General features: G+C 39.3%; 1 protein-coding gene across 3 annotated transcripts in view; it reads right to left on the bottom strand.

The window, feature by feature from the left end:
• Window positions 1-12623, bottom strand: part of taf1b (TATA box binding protein (Tbp)-associated factor, RNA polymerase I, B) — a 122027-nt gene that overhangs the window by 15396 nt on the left and 94008 nt on the right. For all 3 annotated transcript variants that reach the window (XR_011885006.1, XM_072251216.1, XM_072251217.1), the window contains 3 exons: window positions 9466-9556; window positions 3935-4005; window positions 2016-2238 (listed from right to left, as the gene is read on the bottom strand). Coding sequence is in view for 2 of the 3 variants with exons in the window: in XM_072251216.1 (XP_072107317.1) it covers window positions 2016-2238; window positions 3935-4005; window positions 9466-9556 (385 nt within the window). In the remaining variant the exon portion in view is untranslated. The remainder of the gene's footprint in view (window positions 1-2015; window positions 2239-3934; window positions 4006-9465; window positions 9557-12623) is intronic.

Here is a 12623-nt window from a genome sequence, read left to right as displayed (position 1 = left end):
GGGGCAGATAGTGTTGAGGAAACAGGTCGGATGCAGAAAAGACAGATTAGGAGAATGGGCAAGAAAGTGGCAGATGATATACAGTGTTGGAAAATGCACGGTCATGCATTTTGGTAGAAGAAATAAATGTGCAGACTATTTTCTAAATAAGGAGAAAATCCAAAAATCTGAGATGCAAAGCGATTTGGGAGTCCTTGTGCAGAACACCTAAAGGTTAACTTGCAGGTAGAGTCAGTGGTGAGGAAGGCAAATGCAATGCAATGTTAGCATTCATTTCAAGTGGTCCAGAATACAAGAGCAAGGATGTGATGCTGAGGCTTTATGAAGCACTGGTGAGGCCTCACCTTGAGTATTGTGAACAGTTTTAGACTCCTCATCTGAGAAAAGATGTGTGTTGGCATTGGAGAGGGTCTAGAGGAGGGTCACAAGGATGATTCTGGGAACGAAAGGGTTATGATACGAGGAACATTTGATAGCTCTGGGTCCATACTCGCTGGAACTTAGAAGGATGAAAGGAGATCTCTTTGAAACCTTTCGAATGTTGAAAGGCCTAGACATGGTAGATGTGGAAAGGATGTTTCCTATGCTGGGGGAGTCTAGGACAAGAGGGCACAGCCTCAGGATAGAGGAATGTCCATTTAAAACATAGATGTGGAGACATTTCTTTAGCCAGAGAATAGTGAATTTGTGGAATTTATTATCACAGGTAGGTGTCGAGGCCAAGTCGATGGGTGTATTTAAGGCAGAGCTTGATAAGTTCTTGATTGGACAAGGCATCAAAGGGTACGGGAAGAAGGCTGGGCAGTGTCTCTGAGGAGGGAAAAAATGGGATCAGCAATGATTGAATGGCGGAGCAGACTCAATGGGCCAAATGGCCTAATTCTGCTCCTATGTCTTATGGTCTTATGGCCTAATTGCAATAGGATGTCTTTACCCTTGTAATCAAATCCTCTTGCAATAAATATCAAATACTGTTTTCTTGATGTACGTGTACATTACCTTTCAGTGTTTGAGTTCATGGATACGCAGGTCCTCATGAACACCAGCATATTTCAATACCATACCATTTAAAATTTAAAAAAAACATTTTTCCTATCAAAATAAATAACCATGCACTTTTCACCATTATTTAGCTTGCCTATATGTACTTCTGAAGCCTCTCTGCATCCTCCTCATAACTCATAGTGCAATCCAAATTTGTATCTCAACAAATCTTAATATATTACAGCTTCTCTCCTCATCCAGATCACATATAATAGATCAAGAAACAATCTGCTAGAGGAACTCAGTAGGTGTCTCTACAAACATTACATTATGAACAGCTGGCAAACAAGCACTGATTCCTCCAACGCCTTCCCGGCTATGACCTCCCACCACATCTGCATATTAACTTCAATCTCACTTGGCCTAATTTTGCTGTATGACTTTTTGTTTAGTACACATTGAAGGTCTTCTGTCAGTCCTAATACACCCTGTCTACTGATTCCTCCTGTTACATTCTGCTCATTATACCCTAAATCTGCTCTAAGGTGATTTCTTTGTTGCACATCAATGCACATTCTGCCCAATCTTGTCATTTATTTCTATGTTCCCTTTGAGTATTTTCCAAACTAATAATGCCAGACTAACTGATTCACACCTTGTGTTTTTTGACTCTCCTCTCTTAAGGAGTATGTTACATTTGATGCCTTCCAATCTGTGGGAATCATTCTATATCTATGAAATTAAGGGATATCGGTCTCAAACAGGAAAGCAGATTTCAAGTCAGGATTGATCATGATTCAACTGAATTGTAGAGCAGACCGGAGGGACAATAGGGACCTAATCCTGAAGCCCCTGTGTTCTCTTTTATAAAAATTGTGTTAGATTACACTTAACTAGTCTTATGGATAGATCTCTCACTAAACTGAATAATACTTTATGGAAATTAATAATTCTGAAATTTAATTGCAAAGTCAAATTCAGAAATTGCAATTTCCAAATGATTGCATTGTTTATAGAATAAAATTACATACTTCTCATTGCAGATTTTCAGACAACAGAGCCAGTAGCGATCATTGACATTTATAATTCGTTTGCTTTTTTCATTATCATATCCTTTGAGACTGTCTCCATGAAAGCAAGGTCTCTCCAGGTTGTCTTCATTCCAACTGAACCGGAAACTGGAAGGTTCTTTCCTTTCCAATGCTGGCTGAGAAGTAAGTCTAACAAATTGTTTTGTAAGACTGTGGATAATACCTAAAATTAAAGAGTTGCCTAATTTCAAACCAGGAGGTAACAAGATTTCATTATTTTTAAACAAGCACCAACTTCTGAATATTGGCTAATTCTGAGATTATGTGGTCAGTTTTTTGTTCAACAAGGTGCAGGGTATCAATACTCTTTTTTGCCACCTTGCATCAGTTTCCAGTCCACCTTGGTGATCAGCTCCCTCCAATGGTTGGTGAGCAGTTACTGTATACTACAAGACACAAAGTCTGAGCTAAACAGCAGAAAGTTGTTCCTCAGTTCATTCGGAGTTCAACCACAATATCAACAGACCCATGAAATCTAGCTGCAGTTCCCTGACCTTTCAAACTGGAATTTGTTTGCAGTAATGAGGGATGGTGGAGAAATAATCTAGTATGCTCTTTCTTGATTTTTTTGTGCTAATAAACCATTCTAGCCAACGAATGTCAGTTGAAGTTGTCAGATTCAGCTACTGAACCTTCTTTAGTGTATTACTGCACTAATACTCACTACTCAGGCTCAGTCATTCGCTAAAATATTAAGTAGCTACCAGTACCTAGTAAGTAAAACCTAAAAATCAGACTCTCCTTCATGAACAAGTTGAAAAATATTTCTAAAAGAAGATATGATTGTGACATTTAGGAGGCATTTGGACAAGCAGATAACATGCAGGGAATGGAGGAATATAGATCATGTGCAGGCAAATGAAATTAGTTTAATTTGATATCATAGATTGAAGGGTTTGTTCCTGTGCTGTGCTGTCCTATGCTCTAAGTAAATGTAAAAAAAACCTTTCAAATCAGTTATACTTCATCATACCATCAATTTAGTTCAAACCTAAAATATTCCCAGCAAAATAATAATAAAAAAAACATTTTTCTACTTTCCCAAATCTGCTACTTCTGCAGGGCTAAAAGTGCTAGTTTCCAGTGGGCTGTCAGGTCTGTGTTAAGCAAACCATATATTTCAGTGGTCTACCACACATTTTGAGATTCAGTCATCCTTCAAGTTTTAAGGAAATTTTGAATGTTCCTGACTTTTCACAATTGCTTTAATCAGATGATATTAATTATAACCAGAAATTAATTGTTAATAAATTAATTGGAATCTCATGCCAGAGACCTGTGATAGCACTGCAAATTTGATCTCTGATCAGTCCTTTCACTCAAATCTACAGTTTTTTACATTTTATCTCAATTCTTCCTCATTATCTTCATGCCAAAATAACATCAACCAATAATACATTCTATTCATCCAATGATCCTCCTCTCAACTGCTATCCACTATTAGCCTTTCCTGATTTATTACTAGTTATTTTGTTCCATGTTAATTTCTAGCAAAAGAAAATGAAAAAAAAAATCAATGCTGTAAATCAGAAATAAAAATAGAAAATGCTGGAAACATTCATCAGGCCGGGTAGTGTCTGTGGAAAGAAAATCGGTTTACTTCTTAAGATTAAAGACCCTTCATATGAATGGCTTGCTAAATGTTTCTGGCACTTCTGCTTTCATTTCTTTTCCAGGATAGGGAATATCTGTTGCTGGAAAATTGGAACAAGTATAGACTCACTTCATCCAGATGCACAAAACCTGACATTCCTTGTATTTAGAAGCCAAGAGAAAGAATTTTTTAAAACTTTTTTTTTTAAATCAAAACAAAAAACATTTATGATCATGAATAATACCAAGGAAATAAATGTACTTACGCTTCCTTTTGTAGACTACTGCTTGGTCTTTTGCAGAAAAGAAGAGTGGTTTTTCACATTTCCACAGATATCTGTGAAGTGTAGTGCATATCTTAGCACATTTTGTTTTAGACATGGACATGTTAAAATCTCTTGATCTAAGTTTTCTTTATCAATGTGAAATGAACGCACTCAAATGCAGCAAATCAGCAAAATAGATAAATAGTACTTCAATGACTCACATGAGTTATAGTTAGATAATCTTTCCCAGATTGTCCTTGCCAAATTCATTATGTTGTGCAGGACTTAATGCTGCAGGATGCTGAGCTAGACATTTATTCAAAACTGTGAATGTGTATTTATATACTTACACATACATACAAACAAACTTGAGTCAATGAGGTCTACTCAACAGCTGTGGCAGGGATACAGCAGGGCTTTGCTTCCAGATGAGCTCAATGCCTTCTATGCTCGCTTTGACCATCAGAATATGGAAGAACCATCACAATCCCCACATCTCCCAATGACCCTTTGATCTCTGTATTTGAAGCTGACTTGTGGGGCTGCCTTCAGGAGGGTGAATCCACGGAAAGCATTGGGGTCGGACGGGGTATCTGGCCACGTACTAAAGGCCTGTGCTGACCAACAGGCTGGTGTGTTTACTGAGATCTTTAACCTCTAATTTCAGCAGTCTTCAATTATACTGGTGCCCAAGAAGAACATGGTGACATGCCTCAATGACTATCACCCAGTTGCACTTACATCCACAGTGATGAGATGTTTTGAGAGGCTGTTGATGAAATACATCACCTCTTGCCTGAGAGGTGACTTGGATTCTCTCCAAATTGCTGACTGGAGCAAACAGTCCACAGCAGGTGCCATCTCATTGGCTCTTCGCTGAATTCTGGAACATCGGGACAGCAAAGATGCACACAACAGGATGTTCTTCACTGGCTACAGCTCTGCATTCAATACTATCATATCCTCAAAACTAATCAATAAGCTCCAAGACCTTGGCCTCCAAACTTCCTTGTGCAATTGGATTCTGGATTTCCTCACTTGACAGCCCTGTCAGTTCATATTGGCAAAAAACATCTTCTCCACAATCTCCATCAGCACAGGTGCACCACAGGGCTGTGTGCTTAGCCCCTTGCTCTACTCACTTTACACCTATGACTGTGTGGCTAAGCACAGCTCCAATACCATGTTCAAGTTTGCTGATGACCCCACTGTCATAGGCTGAATCAAATGTGGTCATGAATCAGCATACAGGAGGAAGATTGAAAATTTTGTTGAGTGGTGTCATAACAACAACCTCTCACTCAATATCAGCAAGACCTGATTGTAGACTTCACAAGAGGGAAGCTGGAGATGCATGAGCCAGTCCTCATCGGAGGATCAGAGGTGGAGAGGGTTAGCGCAACTTCAAATTCCTGGGTGTTACAATTTCAGAGTATCTGTTCTGGATCCAGCAGGCAAATGCAATTGTGAAAAAAGCACGGCAGTGGCTCTACTTCCTTAGGAGTCCACGGGGATTTGGCATGACATCTAAAACTTTGACAAACTTCTACAGATGTGTAGTGGAGAGTTTACTGACTGGCTTCATCACAGTCTGGTATGGAAACACCAATGTTGATGAACCAAAAATCCTACGAAAGGTAGTGGATTCAGCCCAGTAAATCACGGCTAAAGCCCTCCCAAGCACTGAGCACATCTACATGAAACTTTGCCGTAGAAAAGCACAATCCATCATCAGAGATCCCCACTACCCAGGTCATGCTCGTTTATTGCTGCTGCCATCAGGTAGGAGGTACAAAAGCCTCAGGACTTGTACCACTAGGTTCAAGAACAATTACTACCCCTCAACCATCAAGCTCTTGAACAAACAGGGGTAACCACACACACTTGCTCATCCATTGTGCTGTTCCCACAACCAGTGACCTCACTTTAAGGACTCTTTATCTTGTTATCTCATGTATTTGTTATTTATTGCTATTTATTTATATTTGCATTTGCACAGTTTGTTGTCTTCTACACATTGGTTGATCTTTCATTGACCATGTTATACTGTAGTTACCATTCTATAGATTTGCTGAGTATGCCCACAGGAAAATGAATCTGAGGGTTGCATATGGTGACATATATGTACTTTGATAATAACATTTACTTTGAACTTTGATACAAACACACTTTTTTTAAAAAAACACATTACTCAAAGAAAGTACAAAATTCTCAATGGTAATCAAGCTGGACGTGAATCTCGTGTGTCATTCTCCTAATCTGTCCAAGTCCTGCAACCTCTGTTTCATCAACACTACCTGTCTCTCCACCTATTTTGTATTGTCTGCAAACTTTACCACAAAGCTATCAATTTTGTCATCCAAATCACTCACATATAACATAAAAAGAAGTGGTCCCAATACAGACCCCAGTGGAACACCACTAGTCACTAGCAGCCAATAGAAAAAACTCCCTCCATTTCCACTCTTTGCTTCCTGCCAATCAGTCAATGCTCTATTCATGCTAGTATCTTTCCTGTAATACTATATGCTCTTAACTTAAGCAGCCTCATGTATGGCCTTCTGAAAATCCAAGTACACAACATTCACGGATTCTCCTCTGTCCAAACTACTTGTTATTTATTCAAAGAATTCCAACAGATTTGTCAGGCAAGATTTTCCTTAAGGAGACCATGCTGATGTTGGCCTATTTTATCACGTGTCTCCAAGTACTCAAAAACCATATCCTTAATCATCAACTCCAAAACCTTCCCAACCACTGAGGTCAGATTAACTGGCCTATAATTTTCTTCCTCTCCCTTCTTGAAGGGTGGAGTGACATTTGCAAGTTTCCAGACCTCTGGAACCATACCAGAATCCATTGATACTTGAAAGATTGTTACTAATGTCTCCAAAGTCGCTTCAGCCACCTCATTCAGAACCCTCAGGTGTTGTCCATCTAGTCCTGATGACTTAACTATTTTCAGACCTTTCAGCTTCCCAAGAGCCTTCTCTCTAATAATAGCAACTGCTCTCAGTTCTGCCCAATGACCCACTTGAACATCTGGCATACTGCTAGTGTTTTCCACAGTGAAGACTGATGCAAAATACTTATTCAGTTAGAGCATCATTTTCTTGTCGCCCCATTACTAAGTCTCCAACATCATTTTCCAGCAGTCCGATATGTATTCTCGCCTTTCTTTCACCCTTTATATATCTGTAGAAATTTTTGGTATCCTTTTCAATATTATTGGCTATCCTAACTTTGCATTCCACCTTTTTGCTCTTTATGACTTTTTTAGTTGCCTTCTGTTGGTTTTTAAAAGCTGCCCAATCTCCAACTTCCCACTAATTTTTGCTCTATTATATGCCCTCCCTTTGGCTTTTATGTTGGCTTTGACTTCCCTTGTTAACCACAGTTGTGTCATTTTGCCTTTAAAATACTTCCTCTTCTTTGGAATGTATCTATTCTGCACCTTCCAAATTGCTCCTAGAAACAGGAGCCATTGCTGCTCTGCCATCATCCCTTTTAGCATCCTCTTCCAATCAACTTTTGGTCAGCTCTTCTCTCATGCCTCTGTAGTTCCCTTTGCTCCACTGTAATGCAGATACATCTGACTTTAGCTTCTCCCTCTCAAATTGCAGGATAAATTCTATCATATTATGATCGTTGTCTCCTAAGGGTTCCTTTACCATAAGCTCAATAATCAATCCCAGTTCATTGCACAGCATCCACACCAGAATAGCTAGTGGGCTCAGCCACGAGCCACTCTAAAAAGCCACTCTAAAAAGCCATCTTGTAGGCATTCTACACATTCCCCCCCCCCCCCACCCCTTGGGATCCAACACTAACCTGATTTTCCCAATCTACTTGCATATTGACAACAGCCCCATGACTATTGTAACATTGCCCATTTGGCATGCATTTTCTTTCTCCCGTTGTAATTTGTAGCCCACTTCTTTGCTACTGTTCAGAAGCCTATATATAACTCCCATCAGGGTCTTTTTACCCTTGCAATTTCTTAGCTCTCCCCACAATGATTCTACCTCTTCCGAACTCAAGTCACCTCTCTTTAAGGATTTGATTTCATTTTTTATCAACAGAGCCATTCCAACCCCTGTCCTTTCAATACAATGTGAATTTTTGGATGTTAAGCTCCCAGCTTTGATCTTCTTTCATCATGACTCAGTGATGTCCACTGCCAAACTCTAACTTGTGCTAAAAGTTCATCTACCTTATTCCATCTTCTGCGTGGATTCAAATGTAACACCTTCAGACCTGTATCCATCAGCCTTATCAATTTTGTCCCCCTTTTACATTGCAACTCATCCTGTTGACTGCTATTTTGCCCTATCATCAGTCTGTCCTTGCTAGCAGTCTCACGACACATTGCCTCTGTTTGTAAACCAACTGCCCCATCCTCAGTCCTATCACTCCGGTTCCCATATCCCTGCCAAATTCGTTTAAACCCTCCCCAACAGCTCTAGCAAACCTGCCAACAAGGACATTGGTCCCCCTATGGTTCAGGTGTAAGACATCCCTTTTGAACAGGTCATACCTTCCCCAGAAGAGATCCTAATGACCCAGAAATCTGAACCTCTGCCCCCTACACCAGTTCCTCGGCAATGCACATATCTGCCAAATGTTCCTATTCTTCACTGGTGTGTGGCACAGGCAGGAATCCAGAGATTATAGGTAATATCAGCATAAGTTTTATTCAGTGTGTAGTTAGAAGCTGCACTGTCTATAAATGGTGGAGGCAGGTTCCGCTGTAACCTTGGAAATGGTGCACTTTAAAGGCACTATATCCCATATTACTTCTCTACCTACAACTCAGATGCATTCATTTGACTGTTAAGTGCTTAATTTGGTCATGACGAATAGATATTAACTCAAGTTTTGTTTGATAATAACTGAGATGGAACCACTTTAAATGCTCAAGGCTGCTTACAGGTTGATTGCATTCTCCTAATCCCTTTGATTAGATCCTAAGACCAAGAAAGGCAAGTAACTGATTGAAGAATAATGAAGGAATAGGGCGCAGGAATCTTCAGTTATTGTGAAAGAAAATCTTAAAAATTGCGGATAGAAAAATAATTTTTTTAGAACAAACTTCTGTAAATGTTTATAAACTTGAGATAACTTGAGAAACTGAATAATTCAACAGATCAAAAATAAAATTTCTAGAGATTTCTTGGTATATATCCTCTTCCAGGGCTATGCCCCATTTCCAGTGTCCTTTACGTTCTGTATGTGTTTATAGAACTTGCTGCTTTCTATACCCTGTGGAATGCTTTCCTTCCAAACTATTAAAACATTAATAAGCAATTCATCAAACCTTAGTCGATCATACTCTCGTCCCACCTAAGGCATCTGCATCGAGGTGTTCAATTTTAATCAGAAATTTACATTTTTAGTTAATCTTGGTCAAATCTATCAAATGGTTACAATCATTTAATATGTGACATATACAGAATGGATTTTTAAGAAATGTGAATTTTTCTCCATAAGCAAAAAATAATTTTCTTTAAAAGAAATAGTGGAGTGCATACCTGGCTGCCTGCTCTTCCACTTCCTTTTCACTTTCATCCAGATAGCTTTTCATTACCTTGTACCATTTTCTGAACTGAAAGTGTTTAATGCCTAACAAGAATGCAAGCCACGAAAGGAAACAAAAAACAGGTGCAGTGAACATCCTGTCAGGATTGACTATTTATTTTCAACATTCTGATTTTATTTGAAAATCATAAAATTAAATCATCGATTTAAAATATTTCTGCTTAATTATGGTGTAATTTAAATGAAAAATGTACTTGCAGCAGACTGCAACATTCAAAGAAATCATCTATTCTTTCATCGTAATGTTAACCGTCTAATTATGAAAATCTGTTTTTTGAAGCCAGATATCCCTTAATTTCTGACCTCCATTTCTGAAATGAATTATCACTTCACTTGCAGATGTATGTTAACACACAATTAAGTCACAGAGATCAGCCCATATACTAAAGTTTTTGGGAGCTGACAAATCAAATGAAAGTAGACATTTTATAATTTAGTGATTCACAACATTATTTTCTAAAAATTATTTATAAAGAAATATAGGCCCAATTTACTTTTCTTGAAATGGGAGCATAATTACATTAAATGCACAAAAATGTGGGGTGCTGATTATCAGGATAAAGTACATTCAAAAGATTCAAGTCAACATCACAGTTATGCAACTCACAGAACCAATGACTGTCGAATGTATTGGCTGGAAAAGGATTCTGCTACACAAAATATCTCCTAGGGCACACGGTCTCTCCTAAACAACTGCAGTTCAAGTGACCATAAACATTCACACAACTGAACCGGACTTAAGCTAATAATAAATGCAAATGCACAGTTGCATTTTCCTCCTAAACATGACAAATGTATGGCTGCAACAGATTTAACAAGTATTGCAAACTGGGAAAAATCTTGGAGGCTCATTCAGCACAACAGGTTTTACATAGGGTAGTTAAGAAAGCTTATGGGGTGTTAGCTTTCATAAGTCGACGGATAGAGTTTAAGAGTCGCGATGTAATGATGCAGCTCTATAAAACTCTGGTTAGGCCACACTTGGAGTATTGTGTCCAGTTCTGGTCGCCTCACTATAGGAAGGATGTGGAAGCATTGGAAAGGGTACAGAGGAGATTTACCAGGATGCTGCCTGGTTTAGAAAGTATGCATTATGATCAGAGATTAAGGGAGCTAGGGCTTTACTCTTTGGAGAGAAAGAGGATGAGAGGAGACATGATAGAGGTGTACAAGATAATAAGAGGAATAGATAGAGTGGATAGCCAGCGCCTCTTCCCCGGGGCACCACTGCTCAATACAAGAGGCCATGGCTTTAAGGTAAGGGGTGGGAAGTTCAAGGGGGATATTAGAGGAAGGTTTTTTACTCAGAGAGTGGCTGGTGCGTGGAATGCACTGCCTGAGTCAGTGGTGGAGGCAGATACACTAGTGAAGTTTAAGAGACTACTAGACAGGTATATGGAGGAATCTAAGGTGGGGGCTTATATGGGAGGCAGGGTTTGAGGGTCGGCACAACATTGTGGGCCGAAGGGCCTGTACTGTGCTGTACTGTTCTATGTTCTATATCAATTCGCCCACTAATCATGCAGACAGTGGTCCCAATTAATAATAATGCCAATATACAATGATATTATAATATTTTACACACAGCCTCCAAGCCAAACTCATCATAAGGTGAAGCATATTGGTTTAAGTGCATATAAGCATATAAATGAGAGATGGAACAAAAAATATGCTTCCTTTGGCAAACATTATGAATAAAACTAATAAGATTGCACAATGCATTCATAAAATTTATATCTGAATGCCTTTTCTAAAGAGTTGAAATAATAGCTGTAAATTTAGAACTTAGAAAACCACCACAAATTAGTTAGGATAGAATCATGGTGGACTAACTAATTTCCTGATAAGATTGAGGCATGTAAGGCTCCCCGCCCCATTCTAACAACTTCCTACAGGAGCACAATTGAGAGTATCATGTCTGGCTGCATCATTGTGTGGTACGGAAACTGCAAGTCCCTACAGAGGATAGTAAAAGCCGCTGCGAGTATCACTGGAATCTCCCTCCCCCCATTTGTGACATTTACCGGGAGTATTGTATAGGAAGGGCCCGAAGCATTGTTGAGGATCCCTACCACCCACCCCTCAAGCTCTTTGACCCACTACCATCAGGGAGGAGGTACAGGAGCAACAAGACTAGGACTGCCAGACTGGGTAACAGCTTCTTCCTCAGGCTGAAAGACAAATGAATACTCTGCCACCACCGAGGTCTCATTACTAGGACAGTGAGCTGTTTACTGTTCACTTGTGCTGTGCACTGCATGTATTAGTAATATTTTGTTTTCAGGTGCAGGTAAGCGTGCTGGACGAGGGTCACCAGTTGAAAAAAAACAGATGGTAAGCCACAACTGCATGATAGTGCTAGGGGTTTTATTTAGTGCCAGATGAAAACAGTGCAAAAGCTGCCCAAAAGTTATGAAGAAAAAAAAGTATTTACAAATAGACAAATGAAAACAAACATGTATGTACAAAAATTTAAATATACAGAGGCTTTCTCCACAACACACTTGGCCTTTAACTGTCCCAATATAACTGTTCCCTTAACATCAAATCCAACCTCCACACCTCTAGCAAAGCCAGACTGAGGATTTAAATCTGCTTGGCCTGGCCTAGAAGGAACAGGAAATTCTACTGTTGGTCTGGGGGTGGAGGGGGGAGAGAAGATAATCACATGACTAGACCATAATAATTATTTCAAATGCAGAACTGGAACATTTTAAACAGGAATTCCAACATCCTACAGCTATTATTTTAACTAATACTTTAGTTAAACCCAAAGATCAGTGTCCACATGCTCACTTGAATATAAAAGAATAATGTCTCGCCACCAGTGGTGTTGCCTGTATAGGGTGTGGTGCGCCTGCTCCCACTAACCCAGGCATTATTTTAGGACGCCCCAATCTGTCCCTCAGATCTTTTGGGGCCATTCTACTGTCTACAAATGGGGTGAGTGAAAATAAATGAAACTGTTTGGAATGCCTGTGTCTGGAATCATTTTTTTTTTATGAGTTATAAACTAGTAGAGCACGTTAACCAAATATAATCTTTTGATTAGCCAAGCCAGCAGTTGTTTTACTGTTGATCTGTGTAAATG

This window comes from Mobula birostris, chromosome 2, assembly GCF_030028105.1.
Source record: "Mobula birostris isolate sMobBir1 chromosome 2, sMobBir1.hap1, whole genome shotgun sequence".
Lineage (NCBI taxonomy): Eukaryota > Metazoa > Chordata > Chondrichthyes > Myliobatiformes > Myliobatidae > Mobula > Mobula birostris.
Note: the sequence above shows the minus strand (reverse complement) of the source record. Positions and strands in the feature narration are given on the sequence as shown.